Source organism: Arvicola amphibius, chromosome 10 (assembly GCF_903992535.2).
Source record: "Arvicola amphibius chromosome 10, mArvAmp1.2, whole genome shotgun sequence".
NCBI lineage: Eukaryota > Metazoa > Chordata > Mammalia > Rodentia > Cricetidae > Arvicola > Arvicola amphibius.
The window spans coordinates 10,634,977-10,658,805 of NC_052056.1; the positions used below are offsets into that span (position 1 = coordinate 10,634,977).

Consider the following 23,829-nt stretch of genomic DNA (forward strand, 5'->3'; position numbering starts at 1 on the left):
AGCCGCTCTAGTGCTCGGCCTCGCTCGTTCTCGCGATACGTCAGAGGAGCGGGCGGGGGAAGGGGACGCAAAGCGGCGTTCCCGGCAGTCTGTGCGCGCACCTCGCTTCCTCCGAGCGCGTGAGCGGTTGATTGCGGGCTAGCCATGGCGCTCCACGTCCCCAAGGCCCCGGGCTTTGCCCAGATGCTCAAGGATGGAGCAAAAGTAGGTGACATCGAGAGTGAAGGCTGTAGGAGAGGCGAAAGGCCTGCGGGCGTGAGACTGCGCCGCGACCCGGGAAAAGGAAGGTTCCAGAAAGGGAGGCGTGCTCTGCATGCCGGGCCGCTGACGCCCAGCACGCCTCCCTTTCTAGCGGGCAAGCCTCTCATTCCCCGACCAGGGTTGGCCCGAGCGGACGGGGCAAGACGGCGGGTTCGCACCCCAGCTCTGCATTCCCCTCTATGGGATGGCGGTCAGGGCCCCGCCCGTAACGGGAGCTGGCGGTGCAGTTGATGGACTTGGGCGGGACGGATGAGCCGGTTGGCGCACGGCTCGGGGGTTGTAAGATGGAAGGGACAGAGCCCGGCATGGTATAGCCACCATTGGACCTGCTCGTGGTGACTTCCTTCCAAATGATCCTCCGTAGATACCTGATCCCCAGTTTAATTTTACTGAAAATCTACCTCTCGAGATCATGTTTTCTTTATCTTCTCTAAATTGAGAAAACTGGGCCAAAAGATAGTAATATATTTGAATTCTAACTATCCCACGTTGTAGCCCACAGGACAAGTGAAGCTCCGACCCAGATAAAATAGTGTTCTCTCTTGGATATAATTTTAGGAAAGTGATTTTTTTTTGTAAAGTATCACACTGTATATGGAGCCATTTGCCAAGAGATGTTCAAGCTGCCAGATAATTTTTTTGTTTACCATGGTACGAAGACTTGTAGAAATAGACAGGTGAATTGAATTTAAGGTCTTAAGGGAAGTAGAGGACCCTTAACAGTTTGAGAACATTTTGCTGATAGCTTGTGCATACTAAGTGGTTGTCAGTATTTAATGTAATGATATTGGCAATTTCCTTTGTGGTGATGTGGAGTGGGTGTCATGGCTTCCAGCTTAGGTCTACCTCCCTCACTTAGATTGAGAAAATGATACATTTAAAAACATTTGTCTCACTCAGAGACTAGTACTTTAGCCGAGATGCCTGTAAATCGGTACTGAGGACTGAAGTGAAGACAACCCAAGTCCCCAAAAGAATTTCAAATAAAAAGCTAGTACTAATTGACTGGGGTTGTAGCTTAATGGTAGATTGAGTTCCTAGGTTCAGTCCCTTGGTAAAGGTGAGAGGGAAGGATAGTTCTTCAGTAGGTATGTGTAGGATGATTAGTAAAAACCCAGAAACAGATACTGCAGTTAAATCTGAAGCAAAACAGCCAGTCACTGGCTCTTAACTTCTACCTCAGTTTGAAATGGTGATTCTAACCTCCAGGAATCTCAGAATGAGACTGTGTGTGAGAGCTGTTTCCTCCTGTTTTATAATCCTCTCTAGGGCTGGGATTAAAGGCATGCACCACTACTGCCCAGTTTCTATGGCAAGCTAGTGTTGCTACTGCGATTAAAGGTGTGTGTCACCACTGCCTGGTCTTAATAATGCTGACCAGTGGGGCTGTTTTACTCTCTGATCTTCAGGCAAGTTTTATTTACTGAAATACAAATTAAATAGTCACTACAGGTAAGTGTTTCTAAACAATTTGTCAAGTAGGGAATGTTAGTTATTTCATTGATTTACATACAGAAAAAAATTGCCTGGGCTCTATACTAAGTTAGTGGGGGGGACGGGGGGACAAAGACTGACTCCAGAGTCCGTGTTAAGTGCTTATGTGAACCTAAAGCTTTATTAGAAACATGATGAGCAGATCCTCTGTGTTTGGGAGTTCTTCATGACCCTATTTAAGCAGATGTTTTCTTTTGCAGCATTTTTCAGGATTAGAAGAGGCCGTGTATAGAAATATACAAGCCTGCAAGGAGCTTGCTCAGACCACTCGTACAGCATACGGACCAAATGGTAATGGCCATATTCAGGCTGTAAAAGACTTGGTGTGATTGTGTGTTAGCTTCTGTCTCGTGTTTGTCCTCAGGGTGGTAAATTATAGGGCAGTTTTTGCTAGTTGTTTTGATGGCACTGGTGTGCTTCTAACTTTCCGTCCGAAATTTAGCTTTCTAGAAAAATTTTAAAAAGTGGTACTGTTATCCTATTAGGTAATAGGAAAATTAGAGCACTTTCGCTGTTGACATAGCTCTTTATAATGGAAAAGGCTGAACAGTTTCAAAATTTGACATAGTTTAAGCAAACTCTTAGTTGAACTAAAGATAGACTAGAGAATTAAGCATAAGACAAGTGTGTTTCTGAGTATATTAATTTTGTATGTCTTAATTTCTATTTGTTGAATGCTTTCTACATGCTAAACTGGGTGTTCAGTCAGCAAAAGCCCATGGGCTCTTGGTAGATCTGAAAATGCAGAGCAAGTGTGTGCATGGAGGGTGAAAGCCAGTACAGCCTCTGGACCATGTTCTCTCTGGGTTATGGAGGAGAATGTTTGAATAATAATGGATTATTTCTCTTTGCAACTATCTGAGGAATGAATAAAATGGTCATCAACCGCCTGGAGAAGCTGTTCGTGACAAATGACGCGGCGACTATCTTACGAGAGCTGGAAGTAAGTTTCCCAAAGCCATCGAGAAAGACCCAACTGACCCCGGTGCAGCCTTATTTCAGTTAGATGGTAAAGGGCTTCTTCTTCCTCAAGCTGATCTGAAGATTTGTAAGTGACCAGCAGTTGACTGTTGGCTGCTCACACACTGTCTTCGGTTACTTGTTTATGGAGTGTTGCTGTGACTAGCAAAACATCTATAAAACTAGATGGTAAATATTGATGCTTTTTTAAAGAACCAGTTGGAACTTTGTTTTGCTGCAGTTTTGATGTCAAAGAGTCTGCAGAACAGATACTTTAAGCAGGGATAAGAGGAATGTTTGACACACCTATTTCTCATTCTATTAAACTGTAGTTTTATGTGTGCTTGCTCGGCTTTGAAGAATTTTCCAAAGCATTGCCTTAAAAGTACTGGACGAAAACTTAAATCTGCTTTGAAAGAAATGAAAAAAAAAAAAGTAACATTCCTTTAACATCTTAAAAAATGATATGCTAAGGACAAATTAGCTTCAGAATATTTGTGGAGGAAATTTTGTGGTAAATGTTTATCTTCCACCATGTTGACGTTCTCGGGAATTAAAACAGTATTGAGTAGGACTGGAGAGATGACCTGATGATTAAGAGCGCTTACTGCTCAGTTGCTAACAGCCACATCAGGCAGCTCACAGCCACATGTAACCCCAGCTCTGAGGGCTCTAACATGCTCTTGCGGTCTCCAGGCACTTTCAGAAATGGGGTATTGTCCAAGTAATAGAACTGCAGTGTTGGCTTAGAGTTTGTCTTCCTCCTTGGTTTGGAAGAATCTAAAAGTGTTCTACGGATATAGTTCAGTGATAACACTTGCCTAGCAAGCACAAAACCTGGCTTCAGTCCCCATTAAATTGAAGAGTATCTAAAATTAACTGCTAAGAACTCAGGAATTTTCATTATTTTTTAAAATTTACTTTCAGACTTGGGGGTGCGTTTTAATTTGTTGGGTGTCTGCCTAGGGTTTAATTTCCTATGCTGTATAAATTGAGCGTGGTGGCACACAATTTTAATCCTAGCACTCAGGATGCAGAGGCAAAAGGATCAAAACCAAAGTCTGCCTTTAATACCTGCATTCAGAAGAGGCAGGTGGATCTCAGTGAATTTGAGGCCAGCCTGATCTACAAAGCAAGTTACAGGACAGCCAGATCTGTAACAGAGAAACCCTGTCTTGAAAAACCAAAAAAAGTTTTCACTTGATAATCTCTTTATATCAGGTACAACATCCTGCTGCAAAAATGATCGTGATGGCCTCTCATATGCAAGAACAAGAGGTCGGGGATGGCACAAACTTTGTTCTGGTATTTGCTGGAGCTCTGTTGGAACTAGCTGAAGAACTTCTGAGGATTGGTTTGTCAGTATCAGAGGCAAGTATTCTGTACTTTAGTTGTTTACTTGTTGCTTAAAGTTGAAGGTTCAGGACTAGGGAGATAACTCAAGGACAAGCACAAGGACTTGAGTTCAAATCCCTAGAACTCATGTATTGCTCGGGTATGCCTGTAATTACAGCACTGTGGGAGGCACTGGAACTTGCTGATCAGCCACTTAGCTTCAGATTGAGAGTCTGTGTAAAGGGAATATGTCAGAGATAGAGCAGGACACCTGAAATTACTTCCAGCCACCGTGCTACACCTGTATATAGAGGCGTACACTGTTCACATACTTCACACTTCTCCCACATTTACCATATACAAATGAATAAGTTTAAAATAAACTTCAAGTCCACTAGTAATAGCTAACATTGAGTAGCTTACACTGTGCTAGGCAATGACCATATACTTCACGTGTGGTACAGATTTTGTCCTCAGAAGAATCCTATTGCTAAACCTTAAACTCAATTTATTTCATATGAAGAGAGATTTGAGATAGAGAAATCTTGCTCAGGGCCCTATAACACTTAAGTGATAGAATCAGGATTGAACGGTGTGTTGTTGTCAAAGCTATATAGTTCATAGCTATTGGCTCTACCATGTGTCCTCTACAAACACTTTTGTTACTTTATGTTGAAAATACATTTATTGGGTTATCAGAGTATGTCATGTCAAAATTATGTCTACTAAAGTATTTCTTCATGGTTTAGGTAATATCGGGCTATGAAATAGCTTGTAAAAAAGCTCACGAGATTCTTCCTGATTTGGTATGCTGTTCTGCAAAAAACCTTCGAGATGTTGATGAAGTGTCATCTCTGCTTCGAACCTCTGTAATGAGTAAGCAGTACGGGAATGAAACATTTCTGGCCAAGCTTATTGCTCAGGCATGTGGTAAGTTATACCAGTAAAAGAAAAAAATCCAAAATACATTCTCTTTAATTTTGACTGAGATATCTTTGTTGTCTAAAAAATATGTTTCATCTTCTTGACAGTATCTATTTTTCCTGATTCTGGCAATTTCAATGTTGATAACATCAGAGTATGTAAGATTCTGGTAAGTTTCAAAAATGCATTACCATTATCCAAATAGGTCTTGGAAGGGGGTGTTGTTTTTTCAGTACTGGGACTTGAACCCAGAGCTTTGGGTGTGTTAGGGAAGAACTCTACCATGGAGCTACATTCTCAGTCCAAGATCGATTATTTTGCTTATTTCCTTGCTCCAAAATTGTTTTGCTTTTTTTTTTAAAGACTTGTTTATGTGAGTTTTGCCAGCTGTTTGTCTGTATACTTTGCATTTTCCATGGATGCCAGAAGGCGGCATCAGATCTCTTCGGACTGGAGTTACAGGTGGTTTTGACCTACTCTTTGTGGGGGAGTCAGGAATCAAATCTGGGTCCTCTGGAGGAACAACCAGTGTTCTTAACCACTGAGCCATTTCTCTGCCCCTAAGTTTCACCCTGTTTTAGACTTAGTATTTACGGTCTTTTGGTTTTAGTCTTTTGACACAAGGTTTCTCTGTGTATAGCTCTAACTGTCCTGGAACTAGCTCTTGTAGATCAGGCTGGCCTTGAACTCTTAAGAGATCCACCTGCCTCTGCCTGCCAAGTGCTGAGATTCGAGGTGTGCGCCACCACCGCCCAACACTTAACTGTCTTTTTAAGGCAGTGGTTCTCAACCTTCCTAATGCCACAACCATTTAATACAGTTCCTCATGTTGTGGGAATCCCCCCCAACCATAGCATTATTTTCGTTGCTACTTCATAGGTTTAATTTTGCTACTGTTATGAATTGTAAATATCTGATATGTAGGATATGCAACTCTCAAAGGGGTTCTGACCCACAGGTTGAGAGCCACTGTTTTATGGCATCATTTTATAACATTTGGTATTAATAAATTATGATGTTGCTATTAGAGTGCATTTTCTTGTGACGTCATCATTTCCCCCTGATATTTAGGGATTAGAATACTGTAATAGAATGGGACTGCAGAGATGGTTGCCTTTGATTTTTTCTATTCTGTGTGTAGTAACAATTCTACCTGGTACATTAGTACAAAGTGCTTGGTGATTAGGCAAATACACGACTTGATTGCTGTCTTAGTTTTCCCAGCCCGCTGAAGTGCCTTCCCTCCATAGTAGTGGCTTACTGTGTAACCTTGAGAAGAATGGTTTGTTTATGCCCACTGTCTGGTCCTGTTAGCCTTAGCATACTTCTTTAGTTTAAAACTTAACTTCAGTGACAATTTTGATGTTTTGACTCCTTAGGGCTCTGGTATCTATTCATCTTCAGTATTGCATGGCATGGTTTTTAAGAAGGAAACCGAAGGTGATGTAACATCTGTCAAAGATGCAAAAATAGCGGTGTACTCTTGTCCCTTTGATGGCATGATTACAGAGACTAAGGTATGAGATTGAAAAGTAAGTTTGGGTTGAAGTGGGATTAGCTCTTCAGCCAGTATGTACTTCATAATAAACTGGAAATTGTAGATTTTTTTAATGCATGAGTATTTGCTTCAGCTACCAAATACTAAACTAGAAACATTGTGTGATAGCAGTGTTTGTATTCTTATGTACAGCTCTTTATATTCAAGCAGCTCATACTATGAGCATCTTGTAAACTCTTGGTGAAATCACTTTGTTGAATGTTGACATTCATAAATGTCTTTTGTTAAAATATTAATTTGAAAATGAACTACATGTTTTGGATTCCTAAGTAGTTGGATTTGTGCCAAACATTCTTAGCAGATTGAAGTTGTTGATTTTACAGGATTGAGGGGAGAATGGTTGTATAGTCTGTGTTTCAAGGAAAATTTGAGGACTAATTGTTTTGGTGATACTAATTTGTAGATAGATTAGTATTTGAAATGGCTGACATTTCTAAAGAGTGTTTCTTTAACTGCATCAGTGTGCATAACACAGTGCACATGCATTGACTTTGGCATAAAGAAGTATAGAACAAGCTCCAAGGATCTAAATTTATATACGTTATGTGTTTTGCTTCATAATAAAGCATTTATTTTTCTCTCAAGTCTTTAAGTTATTAAGTAAACCATCCTAGAACTTTGAACACCAAAATCAAATGGTTTTCAAGTGAGAGCTTGATTGTTTTCCAGGGAACAGTGCTGATAAAGACTGCTGAAGAGCTGATGAACTTTAGCAAGGGAGAAGAAAATCTTATGGATGCACAGGTGAAAGCTATTGCCAGCACTGGTGCAAATGTCATAGTAACCGGTGGCAAAGTGGCAGACATGGCTCTTCATTATGCTAACAAGTATAATATCATGTTGGTGAGGTAAGAGCTACGTCTCTGATACTAAAAATTCTTGGGGAAATGCTAAGCAAATTCTATAAATTGAATTGATAGACAGTTGATAGATGGAAAATGAAGGTCTTATGTCAAGCAGAAAGGATTTATCAAGGAGGGGCAGGTAGAGCATACAATTAAGCTGTGGGGGTCCAAGAACCAACGGGGAGAAAAAAGCATTTCAGGCAAAAGGAACAGCTTAAGGGTTAAGGTACCAGCTTACTGAATTGTTTATTGGTGAGGGTGAGAGTCAGGAAAAATACCTTTTCATTGAGCACATGCAAAAACTTTGTACTATCTAGCACCAAACCAGACATAGTAAAAATCTATGCTCTTTCTTACAGATTGCACAATTGCACATATTAAAGGAGATTTTTATTTATACATACACACACGGTCCCTGGTTAGAAGTCTATGAGACTATAATACCTTACTAATTCCTAAGATAATGCTGTAAATGTTTAAGTACTTACCTGAAACAGGTTCTTACCATGTAGCCCTGGTTAGCCTGGAACTCTATGTAGACTGTTGCACCTGTCTCTCCTTCCAAGTGCTGAGATCAAAGGTGTTAAACTGGCCCCAGCTTTTATATCTTTAACTGTTATATACTTCAGATGTGGCATTGCTGGCTAGTTTGTTACATTCTGCATCTTGGCTTCCTAACTCAGTCCAGTGTGGATGTGTTTAGTTAGAATAAAGCGATGTTTTGATACAGCTCTAGCTGACCTTGAAGTCAAAGAGATCTTGCTGGGGGGTGGGGGCGCATGCCTTTAATCCTAACACTCAGGAAGCAGAGGCAGGTGTATCTCTGAGTTCCAGGACAGCCAGTGCTATTAGACAGAAAAACCATGAGATTAAAGGCATGTAACACCTTGTCCAGTTATTTTCTGCATTTTGTTAATATGATTGAATTAAAATTTCTACTATTTTTTCCTTTTGAAGGCTGAACTCAAAGTGGGATCTCAGAAGACTGTGTAAAACAGTTGGTGCTACAGCTCTTCCTAGATTGGTATGTATTTTTAAAAAAAGATAAGTGAATACATTTGAATTTTTACTAACACATTTGAAGTTTTACTGCAAGGATCATTTTCTTATAGACTCCTCCAGTCCTTGAGGAAATGGGACATTGTGACAATGTTTACCTCTCAGAAGTTGGAGACACACAGGTGGTTGTTTTTAAGCATGGTATGTCATAATGGTAAGGTGTGTTTTGTACAGTTATGAGGTGTGCTTTCTTTCATTTAATCTAAAAATTATTTATTGGCAGAAAAAGAAGATGGTGCCATTTCTACTATAGTTCTTCGAGGTTCTACAGATAATCTGATGGATGATATAGAAAGGGCAGTAGATGATGGAGTTAATACTTTCAAAGTTCTCACAAGGGTCAGTATTCGCAATTTCAGAAATTTTTTATTTCTTGAAAACACAGTTGGCAGACTCAAATGTGGTTTAACACATCAGTTGCTAATGAATATATTGCCTTCAAAAACTAATTGTACAAACTAGAAAGTAGCAGGCAGAGCTATTCCTGAGTGTGGGCTGCCTCCCACTGCTGAAGCACTCACTATCAGTGCTGTATTTATGGATTGCTAGCCTTCAAAGTTTGACAGAGTCACTTGATTTCCCTAAATGTATACTCAAGTTTTGAGCAACGGTGCTCTTAAAAACTATGGTCTGAAGAAATAATCCATCTTAGTGTTTTGCATTTTTATAGGATAAGCGTCTTGTACCTGGAGGTGGAGCAACAGAAATTGAATTGGCCAAACAAATTACATCATATGGAGAGGTATCACTTTAATGAATTCACTTTCTGTCCATTTCTGTTTGTTTGTTTGGTTTTTCAAGACAGGGTTTTTCTCTGTAGCTCAGGAGCCTGTCCTGCAACTAGCTCTTGTAGACCAGGCTGGCCTCGAACTCAGAGATCTGCCTGCCTCTGCCTCCCGCATGCTGGGATTAAAGGCGTGAGCCAGTACTGCCCAACTCTTTTCTAATACAATGCGTTGATACATTTTGTTTCAGACATGTCCCGGACTTGAACAGTATGCTATTAAGAAGTTTGCTGAAGCATTCGAAGCTATTCCACGTGCACTGGCAGAAAATTCTGGCGTGAAGGCCAACGAAGTTATCTCTAAACTTTACGCAGTGCACCAAGAAGGAAACAAAAATGTGGGATTGGATATTGAGGTAGTTATTAAATTTAATTTCTGTGCATATACAATTCAAACATAGAAGTAGCATGTATAAAGGCGGAATTGTAACTTAGCCATGATTCTACAAGTAATTTTCTTAAATTTATCTAATAGGAAATTTTAGTTTTATTGACAGCTTTGGGGTGGGGCTGTATAAAATACTTAGTTAAGATATATTTTAGGAGCCTTGTAGTTTTTTCATGTTGGGCATAAACATTTTCACATGTAAGAAATTAACATAGTTTTGTGTTGACAGGCTGAAATTCCGGCTGTAAAGGATATGCTAGAAGCCAGTATTTTAGATACCTACTTGGGAAAATACTGGGCTATTAAATTGGCCACTAATGCTGCTGTCACTGTACTTAGAGTGGATCAGGTGAGTGAGAAATGCAAACTGAATCTTTCAAAAGTGGTGTAACACTCCAGCACTCGGGCAAAGGCAGGCACATCTTTGAGTTCCAAGCCAGCCAGCTCTACAAAGCAAGACCTTGTCTTAAACTTAATAGGTTTTCAGGTTAGAGGAAATGGCTCAGATGGAAAGCTTGCCCTGCAAGCCTGAAGACCTAAGTAAAAAGGTTAAAAAAAGTTGAGCACAGTTGTACATCTATAACCTCACTACTTGGCCTGGGTCAGAAACAGGCAAATCCCAGGGAGACCCAGCACTGGCTAGACAGGAAACTTTAAGGTTCAACAAAAGTTAGATGGAGAGTGACAGGCAGCAGGGTGTAGGAGAAATTTTCGTGAAACTTAATGGTAGATACAGCACTTCTGATTGTGGTTATAGAGATGAAGAGTGTTGATATTGAATGGTAATTCTAACATTGCTGACAGAAAACTGTCTTCACTGCAAAGCTTGAGTTTATTGGACTTAACTTGGCTTTTTGTTTTTCAGATCATCATGGCAAAACCAGCTGGTGGGCCCAAACCTCCAAGTGGGAAGAAAGACTGGGATGATGACCAAAATGACTGAGGGACTTTCTGTTGTAGGTGAAGCAGTGAAGCAGTTTATTTGTGGAGCAGAAACTAGGGTTCCCTATTCTTTTCTTAGTCTCCCTAAATTAAGAAGTATTTGTGTTTGTATTCTTCCTGGATGGTAAAATAAATGTGTTACTGTTATACCTGTCTGATCAACTACTGCTTATGTCAAGCTTTTTTTTTTTAAATATTTATTTATTATGTATACAATATTCTCTCTGCATGTATGCCTGCAGGCCAGAAGAGGGCACCAGACCCCATTACAGATGGTTGTGAGCCACCATGTGGTTGCTGGGAATTGAACTCAGAACCTTTGGAAGAGCAGGCAATGCTCTTAACCGCTGAGCCATCTCTCCAGTCCCTATGTCAAGCTTTTTAAACACAAGCTATGAACAAGGCAAGTTGCTTACATGACTGTTCTTTGTTCTGCTTCTGAAAATAAGTTGCTATAACCATACCATGTATGGTAGTAGTTGCTTTCTACAAGGGGATGGCAGATTAGTTGTTACAGAGACAGACTGGAAAGTATTTTTTTAAAAAAAAAAAAAATGTGTTAACCTCTAGACTCTAGACTAAATTTCCAAAGTTATTCCTTCGAACTCACAGCTTTGAAAGCTTTCCCACCACATACTTGACAAGATTCTGCTGGTGTGGAGGCAGCACTTTAGTCTACAGCATAGCTGTGAGTACCTGCATAATGTCTGCCCGGTCACCTGAACCATGCTACAGTTAGTGCACGCTGACAACAGGATTCCACATTGTTTCCAGTCACTACTGCAAACATAATGTAGATGATCTATAATCCCAACACTAGAAAAATGAACATTTTGTTGCAAGTAGGGTTACAGTAATATATAACTTAAAAATTAAGTTATTAATATATAACTTAAGTCATTTTATTGATGTGTTGAGAACTACCACCCAATCAGATTAAAAACAGGATTTTAGTATTTCAAATTTCCTTTGATAAAACAATAAAAATCAGTATGACAATACAAAAACTTATGAATAGGTATTTAAATAAACTGTCGTTTACTTATGTGAACATAATTTATAGTTTAACTTTTTATTGTTATCTTTATATTATGTAGCCAATATAAAAGCCATAGATGTATTTCAGAGAAAGCACTTTAGTTACTACAGTATTCTCTCATAAAATAGGAGATAGGCTTGTGAGTTTAGTACTTTGGCTATAGGCACAGCTTGCACAAGTGTGTCGCTGATGTGAAACCACTGCCCTTTAGTCGATTCCATTTCACGGTCTGTTAGGAGACACAAAAGGAAAGATTGAGGCTAGTCATTTTGGCTTTGGCATAATCTATAAAACGTCTCTGCTATCCAAGATAACTTGTGGAATTATCTTACCTTGTGGAATGTCACCATGGAGAACAAGATTAGAAAGACGACTACTTGCAGTTCTTGCCTTGGTGTAGGCAGTGTAATGCCCTGACCTCATAGTACCACTGTGTTCAACAACTCCATATAAGGAATACAGTACTCTTGTACTTTCTTCAGCAACATTCTTTAAAAAATAATAACCCAGTGTTACTCTTACCCCATTTATACAGATGCTTTGGCAAGACACATTCACAGTGTCTTACATAACACCTCTTTGTTCTCAGCCCACAGAGATGCTTCCACCTTTGTCAGACGTTGGCAGTTGGTTCCATAGTACAAAAACTAGTAGAGATACTGAGCTCAACTTACCAGTTAAAGAATTGCTTAATGCCTTAGAATTCTTTAATACCCCTGGCCATAATCCTGGTTCTCCACCAATATAAACCTTGTAGAAGGCTAACAATTAGATTATGCTAAAAGAAAATTCTTGGACTTTACTTTCCCACCCAGAGTGGAGGCTGCTTGTTAAGGCCCTAGGTATCACAGGCCTTGACAAATGCAAATTCCCTCAGGCAGGGGCTGTTTTCCTTGGTGCCCTTGTTGAAAGTCACTTATTTAACAGTCCTCTGCATTCTGTACCTCCTGCATTTCCCCAGAGGTACATGCCCTGGTGACACACATGGCCTTTTCAGTGCCATAACGGACTGGATTTTGAACTCTTAGTCTAGAGATCCAGTCCAGTTTCTCTGTAATGCTCTACTCCCTCAACTCTCACTTCTGTGCTCTTTAACCTCAAGTATCCTTGAGTCTTGATTGTCTGCTGTATAGTCTGATAGCCTATGAAGCAGCAACAGCAGCACCTAGTAGTAAAAATGACAACTGACTACACCTCAACTCTGAAATCGTCCAGAATGAGAAGGCATTCAGCACTTTAGTTTTTACACATCAGGGGTTCGTGTGCAAACACAGCAGCACAGCTTCTCTAATCTTGAAATCCTTTTCTGAAAGACAAGTCGTGGTGCCTTCCCCTTCTACCTCTGCATCTCCATTCAAATGCTTCAGTCTTGTTCTTGGCTATGTGATATCTGCCAGGCTCAACATAAATGACAGCTCATTCTGAGTCACCATCTACACACTGATTTCCAATCTGTATCTCAAGCCTCTTGGGTATAAGACATGTACACTGGAAATATTTCCAAGACATAGTGCTTGGGTATCAAAGATACCTAAATTCAATGTATCCAATGCTGACCTCAATCCTTCCAACCTGTTCCCTGTTATAAGTTTGGGTTCATCGCTGTGAAGAGACACAACCACTGCAACTCAAAGGACAGATAATTGAGCCGATGGCTTACCGTTCAGAGCTCCAGTCCATTATCATGGCAGGGGGCTGGGAGTATGGCAGTGTGCCGGAGACAGTGCTGAGAATTTTTACATCTTGACTCAAAAGCCTGTCCTAGGCTATGGCTTGAACATATATGAGACCTCAAAGTCTGCCTCCATAGTCACACTTCCTCCAACAAGACCACAGCTCCTAATAGTGCCACTCCACTTGGGGGTCACTTTTTTTTTTCAAACTACCACAACCTGTGGCCCCTTCTCACTCAAATTTTTGGGTTTTTTTTTTGGGGGGGGGGGGGAGGCGGGGCGAGACAGGGTTTCTCTGTGCAGCCCTGGCTGTTCTAGAACTCACTCTGTAGACCATGTTAGGTTTGAACTCAAGCGATCCTCCTGCCACTACCTCCTGACTGCACATGCCACTGCTGCCTGCCTCTATGGCACTCCATGTGTCCAGTCACTCAAACCTGGATCTAGAAATCCTCTGCTCTGTACCACTCTCAATATCTATTTAAAGGAGTCTGACTCCCTTTCTGACACCAAACAAGTCTTTAATTTTACCTCCTAAAACATTTCTTCCCCCTCCTGTCCTGCCTGCCTACTAACTGAATTATTCAGTCCCTCCTAACTCAATGTCTCTTCAGTTCTCAGATCCAGTTTCCACACAAAGCAAACAATCTAGGTAACACTCAGGTGGGACTTGGTCACCAAATTGCTTTACCTTTCTTCTGTCGCTTTCAGTTGCACACCTAATAAGGCTGAGTTCTTTGACATTAAAGTCCTCATTCCATCTTTGCCTTTTGAATGCTTATGCTTTATTCTGTGAGCTGTAAAATTTCTGCTGGTCTTTGGCAGGTACTACCCTATTTCATACTGTTATATTCTTGTACCTGCTTTTGTTTTTGTCTGAAAACTTAATTCGTTATACAAAGTTTTACTCTTTTTAAGTATCAGCTTAAGCAAGCTCTGCTTTATATGGTCTTCTCCGAGACATGAGCATGTACTTTGCATACTGTATCAACATTTATATTGAACAGGCTATATTAAACCGAGATGTGTGCATGCACTCTCAACTATCAGGATAATGTCTGCCATAAAAATAAGTCAAAATCATTTTATGTCCATGGTGGTTTGAATAAGAATGGCCCCCATAGGCTCATGTGTTTGAGTATTTGGTTCCCAGTTGGTGGAACTGTTTGGGAAGGATTAGAATATGTGGCCTTGTGAGAGGTTTGTCACTGAGGGTGGCTCTGAGGTTTCAAAAGCCCACTTCATTCCCAATTAGTTCTCTCTGCCTCATGGTTATCTCAAGGTGTGAGCTCTCAGCCTTGTCTGCTTGCTGTCAATGTTCCTGACCATGTGGCAATCCTAGACTCTAACCTCAAACTGTAAGCACAAACACTTTCTTTTATACATGGACTTGGTCATGGTGCCTTATCATATCAATAGAAAAGACACTAAGACAATCTAAAATAATTTTCAAAATGGTTCATCACAGATCTTAAAATTATAAAGGTATAATGATCAAAGTACCACTCTAAAATAATTCTAAGCAATCACTGAGCTTCATCCCCAGCCTTTCTTCAAAACTAGCATCAGCTTTACGTTTAATATGAAATACATATTTGGTGGGTTATGATTTCTCAAACAATTTCCCTTAAAAACCATTTTTACATACCTTACATTTAAGAGTACAAAAAGGAGCCAAATCTAAGATTTCCGGGAACTTTATGTGTTTGTTAACTTTGCGTAGGTTAAAACCAGCCTAAAGGAGGAGGATTACAGATTAAGTTCTTTTCTGGAAAAGCTGTACAGATTAAGTAATTATCCCCTCTAAAGCCCAAAGAACTCCCAATACCCAGCCCTAGTCACCTTTCTAAGGAGACTTTGTGTGTGTGTGTGTGTGTGTGTGTGTGTGTGTGTGTGTGTTCGAGACAGGGTTTTTCTGTAGTTTTGGAGCCTGTCCTGGAACTAGCTCTGTAGACCAGGCTGGACTTGAACTCACAGAGATCCACCTGCCTCTGCCTCCCGAGTGCTGGGATTAAAGGCGTGCGCCACCACCACCTGGCCTAGGTTTTTCTTCAAGTACCACATACCACCGAAACTTCTCTGATGAGATCTCTCTGATTCTGCCTTAGTCACCTCCAATGCATTCCTAAAATTCAGCAATAGCAGACTATTTCCCTGTGAAATACTTTTCAGCTCATGTTCCTACCGTGCTTACACAATTCCTCGTAAGACACAAACACTAAGTCAAGACCATGCTTGACCAGTAAGAGGGGCAGCACCTACAAAACCCTGGACGGTTTCAAGGCTGTATTATACCAAATCTTTCAGGAAAGATACGGCCATAAAAATTATGAAAATCCAATGAATGTCTTTTTATCACATCAGTAAAAGTAGATTTAATACACAAAACAGAAAAACATTTAGGCAGTAAACCTATGTTTTTCTAATCTGAAGTTAAGCTTAGAGTAAGACACTATAAATCTCAATGAGTTCTAGAAACCTAGGACTATCTAAATTTCTTACTTTGACAAACCTACATATATTTCTCTTCTGATTTTCCCACTCTTTTTGAAGTTAGAATTAAGAAAAAGCAGAAGCAAATACAGAAAGAGATAAGGTAGGCGTTGCATGGGCACCTGCTGAAATCTCTTCAGATGGAGAGTGAGGACTGGAGGAGCAAGGGAAACCAGCATCTGTTTCTTCGCATTGGTGTAAACATGTTTCCTCTCACCTGCAGAAACGAGAGATGCTAGCAACAAAACAATCAGTTGGCTATAAGATCATCTCAAATTCTAAAACAGGATTAACAAACTTCTACAAAGAATGTGGTAATATTTGTGCTTCTATTAAACAAGAGGCAAAATCAAGGATATTTTCTTGGCATAAATATAAACTTAAAAACAGTAATTGACTGCGAGAGGCAGGCGGTGGTCATGCAGCCTTTAATCCCAGCACTCGGAAGGCAGAGGCAGACGATCTCTGTGAGTTTGAGGCCAACCTGGTCTTCGAGAGCTAGTTCCAGGAGAAAGTCCAAAGCTACAGAGAAACCCTCTCTCTAAAAAACCAAAAACAAACAACAACAAAAACAGTAATTGGCTCTGAATGCACCGCATCAGAAGAATGTCATGTAGTAAAGCCAAACATTTAATTAGGGATGGAAGTAAGTGTTCCATATCATCAAATCATTTATAAATACCACCACTAAAGAAATGTTTTTGAGGGGTGGAAAAACGTGATGGCACATGCCTATAATGCCAGTACTTGGGAGGTAGAGGCAGGAGGAAGACAAGTTTGAAGACAGGCAGGAGTTACCTAAGAAGACGGTTTCTCAAAAAAAAATTTTTAAAGGCTTAAAGTACAACTCACTAGTAAAATGTACAAGGTGCTAAATTCATTCTTAGCCAAAAACTAAGAAATCTTTAAGAACTGGAACATCAGCAAGATGCCTGGAGGTGGAGGTATGGCATATCTCCCTCCATAAAAAATGACTGAGGAAAAAAACATTTTAATTTAGAAACTATCAAAAGCGGAGTATAAGAGGTCTACAGATTTTGGCTTGCTTGACATTGTCTGCTCTAAAACTCTCTAAAAGCAACATTCCTTATTCTTTGTATCTACATATAAATAAATGACTTTAAAATATTTCAACTCTAGTGAAGATCTTTAACAATCTGTGACATCCTGCCCCTTTCGGGCAAGGCAAGAGGATATTATAGTTTAAGGGAGATAAGAAAGCCTGGTCCCTATATTCTGAATGTGCCACATAAGTACACTGAAAACTTCAAGTGTGACTTCCTGGGAGTAGGGGAGATGAAGGCCATTACTAGAGCCAACAAGGAAACGAGTCACTGTTATGACGGCATTCCAGTGGGAAGTTTACCCACAGAAGAGACTGGGAAAAGCTGGTTCACTATACTGTTGCTAGGTGCCAGTGTGCTAGCCATGCCAATAAAGTTTTTCCTTCTGTTAAGACATTTACATGCAAGAGGGCACTAGTAACTCTCCAAACCCCGATGTGACCATAGTTTACAAGTATTCCCCCTGCAGAATATGCACTTTAATATCAATTTTTAGAGCAAGAAAAACTCTAAATACCTTTTATATTTGTCTTTGGTCCACGACCCTGCCGTCTTGTACATACTTCACAAAGCAGTTTATTTGCATCTTGAAGCTTCTCATTACGGGTGAACTGATACAAGAAATGCTGGATTGAACACTCATCAGCACTGAAAGCTTCCCGGTTGGCAAGGGTGCAGAAGGCAGTTTCTGGGTCCTCATTCATGACCTCATACACCTTTGTCACAGAAGAATGACTGTCATTCAGAATCTCTATATTTATTTCATCGGGATGAATAGCAGCATTCAAATTAAGGTTTTTTAAACCACTGGTAATGTCAAGTTCTCCATTGGTCCTTTCCTCTAGAAAGGAATCATTTAAAACCCTACTACATTCAGTAGCAGATGCCAAAATCCCCAGATCACACTCAGTGTTGACATTTTTCACACCTAGTGCCTCTGGACAATTTTGACTGTCAGTTGTACTTTCTATCATTTTCTCTTGGCCATTGAAATCTTTCTCATTAACATAAAGTTCTGTATGTAAAACCTCCTCTTGAGAACCATGGTTGGACTCAATATCCACTTCCGCTTCTCCCGGAAGTGACATTTCGGCTTCGTGTTCATTGTCTTCAGTGTGGTCAGTGGTACAGATATCATTTAAGTGAAGAACTTTCTCTTGAATTTTTTGTTGCCTTCGTTGGTTCTGTGTAAAAAGTATAATATATATATATATAAAGTGAGAGAGAAGGAGAGAGAGGGAAGCAAAGAGAGAAAGGTAGAGAAAGTAGATACCACATCAGGTTTTGTTGCTTTTCAAAAAAAATCATTTCATAAGAAATGTTCACTCTCAAATTCTGATTTTAAAATTCCTTTACTATCAGAGTTCAAATAAATTATAACAAGAAGTTCTTTAAATGAAATCAATAATTATCACTATTCACCAAACACCGGGCTATTGTGGAGGTAACAATACAAGAGATGATGCGTACTGCTGAGAAGTGAGCTATGAGTTGTGCGACTTAGAACTGAGAAGTCAAGAATTAGACAGAGTGGTGGTTCAGACAACACTCTGGTGGTTTAAATGAAAATGGCCTTCACAGGTACATGTTTCAGTATTTGATCACCAGTTGGTGGATCCATATAGAGAGGAAGGATTAGGAGGTAACACACCTTGTGGGAGGAGGTGTGTTACTGAGGGCAGGCAATGAGGTTTCAAAAGTCAACACCATTCCCAGTGCTCTTTCTCTGCTTCATGGTTGTAAGATCAAGATGTGAGCTCTGGGCTAGGCGATGGTGATCTACACCTTTAATCCCAGCACTCAAGAGGCAGAGGTATAAAAATATCTCCATGAGTTCAAGGACAGCCTGGTCTACAGAGTGAATTCCAGGACAGCCAGGGCTGTTACACAGAGAAACCCTGTCTCAAGAAACAAAAATGTTGTGAACTCTGAGCTGTTCCTCTGCCATCTGGACTCTAAGCCTCTGAAACTCTAAGCCAACTTCAACACCTGAAGTTGCCTTGTTCATGTCATATTGTTGGAATAATAGGAAAGAAACTATGACAACTCTGCAGGAATATGTATCTATGAGTTGTAATTACCAACCAGTCTCACTAAAAAGACAACAAACTGACAACTTGTTTTGGATACAGGATACATGAAAATTCTTGAAGGAAAAAAGACACAATGAAGCCATATGCACAAGGCCAGTAAAATTTCCCTACTGAATTTACCTTTTTGTCTGCATAGGGGGAGAGGTGGAGAAGAAAGGGGCAAATAAGAATGAAGTCTACATAGGTACTAAGGAAATGGCCCAGTGGCTGTGAGCACAGGCTGCTCTTCTCGAGACCTAGAATCCTCAGGGCAGCTCACAACCATCTATAACTCCAGTCCAGGGAATCTCATGCCCTCTTCTAGCCTGTATGGGCACCAGGCATACATGTGGTGCACAGACATGTAAACGAAACACACATTCACATAATATAAATAAAATTTCAACAAAACAAAAAATATAGTGCTAAGAGCCACCATTCTGCATGTTAACTAAATCTTTTTAATTAAAAATAACAAGTAAATGCACAATAAATAAAGAAAAAGCATAACTTCCCTTGTAGTTACGCACCTTGGCTTGCTTTTTGGCTTGCTTCTTTGCTTTTTTCTGTATGTGCTTGCTGGTTCCTGAAGGCATATCACTTCTTGTTTTCATGTAGCTGTCATCTTTCTCTTCCTCACTGTCTTTATCTTTTTCCTCCATTGTCTTTTTAACATTCTTATCATTTGTGTTTTTCTTACCACTCTTAAAATATGAAGAAAAACAAAACATTACCACTATTATGGTGAAAGAAAATTCATGTAGCTTACTTTACTCCCTTATCATTTAAGATTTATTTTTCTATGTACACTGGTGTTTTGCCTGCATATACGTCTACTTAAGAGTTCCAGATCCCCTGGAACTGGAGTCCCAGTTGCGCACTGCATGCGGATGACAGGAACTGAACCCAGGCCTTCGGAAGAGCTGCCAGTGCTCCCAACTGCTGAGCCACCACTCCAGGCCCCCTTACCACTCATCACACGCTGAGAAAACATGAACCACAACGGTAAAAGGGCAATAGCAGGGGCTGAAGAGGTGGCTCGTAGTCAGGAGCAGCGCTCGTGTCAGGTGACTCCGACCACCCAGAGCCCCAGCTCCAGCGTTTCAAAGGCACCCGAAGATAAACACATATATACATTATCTCAAGCAAGAAGTGTCATGGGTAAGTATATTAGAAATGAATGTGATGAACTGTATTGGACACAAGTCATGGAATGTTGTATAGATGTCCTTTTGTAAATGTACTTTAAGTGGTTTCTGCATCACACCATAGAATTCCTTTGTTGTTGTTGTTGTTTGTTTTGTTTTTCTGCACATAAATGATAGTCTTAGAGGAAGTAAGTAAAGTTAGGTTGGTAAGACTTTAATTATTTAAGTAACAGGGCAAAGGGTTCCTAATTTATATTGACTTGAATAATTTATTCAATACTCATTTATTAGAACTCCCTATATAGAAAAGGCCAGCCTGGGTTCAGAGATATGCTTGTCTCTGACTCCCCAGACCTGAGACTAAAGGAAAGGCATGGGAAACCATACCAATGCTCTTTTGTTATCTTATAACCAAATTAATGCAGTATAAAACTAAGATAATAATTCTATTTATTCTTTATCTAATTAAGACTACAAGGAACTTGTGATCAGCCTTAAATAGTGAAAACAGAAAAAAAATACTTCCCTATGGGTAATACAATCAATTTAATACTTATAAAGAATTGTAAACACAGCTTTCTAATAAAGAATATAGTCCATTAGGCAGTGGTGCCTTATGCCTCTAATCCCAGCACTCAGGAGGCAGAGGCAGGAGAATCTCTGAGTGAAAGGCCAGCCTAGTCTACAGAGGGAGTTCTAGGATAGGCTCCAAAGCTACAGAGAGAACCTGTCTTGAAAATCCAAAAAGAATACAGTCTATTTTTTTTCAAATCCTAAAAATTATTCCATCTCTAACAGATCCTGGAAATTTTCTTCACGTGCTGCTGGTAATACAGACACCCTTACAAAGTGTGAGGGTGTTCGTCATAAAAGCTAAGGAAGGCAAAATAAACACATAAGTAAATAAATTTTGTTTGATAAAATAAAATAGTCTTACCTGATCATCTAAAACTGGGAGAGACAAATCAAGGAAAGATTCATGCACCAAGGAGACCTTAACCGACCAAAGAGGCAATGGAAGGAAAAGGAAAAAAAATCATGTTAAATCTTACTATTAGATTATCCCCATCCTGGAAAGCAAGACACTCACATTAAACATTACCTATTAGGATGAAGGGTAGAAGGTGGGATTTAATAAGCAAAGGATTAAGAAAATTTGAAATTAAAAAAAAATTACAGAATGTTGAGGACCTTGAACTGGGGAAAACTTATAGTTACTGTAATTTTTTTAGCGGTGCTATATTTCCAGTGAAGAATCATAAATATCAATAACGAATATCCTATAAGGGCTGGGCATGGAGGTACACACTTATAATCCCAGCACTCAGAAAGCTGAGGCAGGATGCATTCTGTGGTGTGCGTGTTCCTGGCCAATGTGGGATACTCAGTAAGACCTCATCTCAAAACAAACCAACAACCCCATATTTAATCAGATGCATCTGTCCTCAGCGAGTGTTAATGCCTAAACCCACTGCACATGACACCCACTTACAGTCCTGCATTCGTCACACATGATTGTACTAGTCAGTTCGCCACCAAAGATGCGGTCCACAAAACTTGGGATTGTCTTTTTCTTTTCATAGTCTGCAACAACAAAATTACAATTTCTTAAAATTGAGAAGAGTTTAAATTACTTATCTAAATTTTAATGTCCTGTCCCTAAACATTCTTTCCACTAGTCATAATTATGTGTTGCATTTGTAAGCTGTGGAAATTAGCACTTTATATTCTACTGCTGAGCAAATAATTAACACAATCACCTTGGGTTTTTTTGGTTTTTTTTATGTATACAACATTCTGCCTCCATGTATGCCCGCATGCCAGAGGAGGGTGCCAGATCTCATTACAGACTGTTGTGAACCACCATGCGGTTGCTGGGAATTGAACTCAGGACCTCTGAAAGAGTAGCCAGTACTCTTAACCAAAGAGCCATCTCTCCAGCCCAACCTTGTTACAAATAAAAAAAAAAATTTATCTAAAGTCTATTTATTAGTAAGGAACAAGCTACAGCTCAGTAAGACTTTCTATTATCGTGTGAGTAAAATGACAGGCTCAGACTCTGCTAGCTGCTAGGACCACTGCCTTGTTCCATCCAGCATGAACACTTGATTACAACAGATAAGAGACTGCAGTTTAGAAAAAGAAAAGAAAATGCGTAACTTGGTTTATGAGCTCTAAAACTCAACTTTTTTGTAATTAAAAACAAAACAAACTCTGCAAACTATCAGGCAGAATGTTCCCTTTGTTTTTCTCCAGTACTGGCAATACTTGACATGTTTAAAGTCAGAGTAGTTTAATATCTCATCACTTGATTTTCAAAATTCATGAAATGCATAAGCACTATTCAAGAGGTATTACAACAGACGGTCCAGTAGACACTATTTGGTTACTGGCCAGGCTCTACAGGATGCCAAGGAGGTATCCATTAGTCTCCATGGTCATTTGACAAAAATTAAATGAAAATCAAAATGTAGTTCTTGTGTTTCATCAGCCCTGTATCCAGTGCTCGGTAGCTACATGTAGGTAGTTCTGTCTCTGCAGGAGAATCCCATCATCACAGAGTCCTACAGAAAAAGCCAATTGTGATGGCTCAAGCCCATAATTCCAGCACTCAAGTGGTTAAGGCAGAAAGAGCTGTGAAGGTCTAGGCCTGTCTGAGCTATGGTTAGTCACAATTCAATTTTTGAAAAATTGTGATGTTATCTTAATTCTATCTTTATAGGTCTCAATATATTAATGCATAAAAAGAATATTCACAAGTTAAACTTCTCCAAAATATTGACCACTGGGAGGACCAATTAATTTTTAAAACTCATAGTGACATGGATAAACTGTGTTAAAATAATTCAGGTTTTCAAACATATGTGCCAATAATCTTGTCCTATGGTACAGAAGAATTTAACTATAGTGTTTTAGTTCAAAAAGTCAGACATTACCTTTAACTTTATTTTTTACATCTTCATCCAATTTTTCAGTAGAATTACCAAATGCTTTAAGAATTCCTTTACTCACTCTCTAAAAGTAATAAAATGAATATATATATACTATTAAATTTTAAAGTTATTTTCCTTAGAAAATATGTAATAAATTCAAGAAAGGATCAAGATGTAGCTCCCCAAATTTACTAAGATAATCACAAATTAATTCAAATAAATCAAAATTAATTCAAGGAGCTAAGAAAAATTATGCCTATTAAGCCTATAAAGCAAACTTCTGAACACAGGTATGGTGTTAGCATTCTGAGACCTTCAACCTAGTCAACCCTGCTTTCCGGAACACGCCACTATCTCAGGAGGACACTGACAGTGCTAGTGAGGCCACAGCGCAGCTGCAAGAACCAGCTCTGACACACCCTGCCCTGCTCTGTATCACCAGTGATCTGAACTAAGACGGAACATCTCTACACCAGCCTATGGGGTAAGAAAATGATCTACCTCAGTAAGATATGAAACAGTGTTGCCTGGGATAAGTACAGAATTAAATGAATTATGCATTACATATACTGGTGATTAACAAGAGTTTCCAGTTATAAAAACCGTCCCCAGACTCTTAGCAAAGTGAAAATGTGCTGCAACAAGGACTCCCAGTGCTCTGAGCCTCTCCAGGCTCTAGTGTAACGGAGCGAGCCTTTAAAGACGGCACTGCTGCGAGCATCGAGTAATGAGAACATCTCAAGTAAGAGGACCATTTTAATCCTCTTCACTTATTCTAATGAAGAAGCATATTGGCTGGAAAACCTGGTAAGTAAGTGTTTAAAAGCACAGTGGCCTCTGTGACTGGCAGGAAATGG

General features: G+C 39.7%; 2 protein-coding genes across 8 annotated transcripts in view; one reads left to right on the forward strand and one right to left on the reverse strand.

Moving 5' to 3' along the window:
• The first annotated feature begins 48 nt into the window (after positions 1-48).
• Cct8 (chaperonin containing TCP1 subunit 8) lies at positions 49-10,586 on the forward strand. The gene is made up of 15 exons (XM_038344937.1): positions 49-204; positions 1,956-2,046; positions 2,619-2,698; positions 3,937-4,086; positions 4,800-4,980; positions 5,082-5,143; positions 6,354-6,491; positions 7,202-7,380; positions 8,335-8,401; positions 8,490-8,577; positions 8,660-8,775; positions 9,107-9,178; positions 9,412-9,576; positions 9,838-9,957; positions 10,474-10,586. Exons 1-15 carry the CDS (start codon positions 145-147, stop codon positions 10,549-10,551), a joined length of 1,647 nt encoding a protein of 548 aa, XP_038200865.1. The 5' UTR covers positions 49-144; the 3' UTR covers positions 10,552-10,586.
• Positions 10,587-11,606: 1,020 nt separating this feature from the next.
• Positions 11,607-23,829, reverse strand: part of Usp16 (ubiquitin specific peptidase 16) — a 28,125-nt gene continuing 15,902 nt past the window's right edge. For 4 of the 7 annotated variants that reach the window (XM_038345035.2, XM_038345038.2, XM_038345034.2 and 1 more), the window contains exons 10-18: positions 22,976-23,054; positions 21,532-21,623; positions 20,977-21,033; positions 19,422-19,595; positions 17,337-18,003; positions 15,878-15,990; positions 14,911-14,997; positions 11,922-12,078; positions 11,607-11,818 (exon numbers count right to left, since the gene is read on the reverse strand). In XM_038345035.2, coding sequence (XP_038200963.1) covers positions 11,694-11,818; positions 11,922-12,078; positions 14,911-14,997; positions 15,878-15,990; positions 17,337-18,003; positions 19,422-19,595; positions 20,977-21,033; positions 21,532-21,623; positions 22,976-23,054 — 1,551 coding nt within the window. In that variant the 3' untranslated portion in view covers positions 11,607-11,693. The remainder of the gene's footprint in view (positions 11,819-11,921; positions 12,079-14,910; positions 14,998-15,877; positions 15,991-17,336; positions 18,004-19,421; positions 19,596-20,976; positions 21,034-21,531; positions 21,624-22,975; positions 23,055-23,829) is intronic. The other 3 variants (XM_038345040.2, XM_038345039.2, XM_038345041.2) reach the window with 2 other exon arrangements.

Bases quoted from the DNA above. Each gene is read 5' to 3' on its own strand.
- Cct8 (XM_038344937.1), top strand. From the start codon at position 145: ATGGCGCTCCACGTCCCCAAGGCCCCGGGCTTTGCCCAGATGCTCAAG. The intron at 4,087-4,799 runs GCAAGTATTCTG...TTCATGGTTTAG, and splicing joins TTGGTTTGTCAGTATCAGAG to GTAATATCGGGCTATGAAAT. The intron at 9,179-9,411 runs GTATCACTTTAA...ATTTTGTTTCAG, and splicing joins AAATTACATCATATGGAGAG to ACATGTCCCGGACTTGAACA.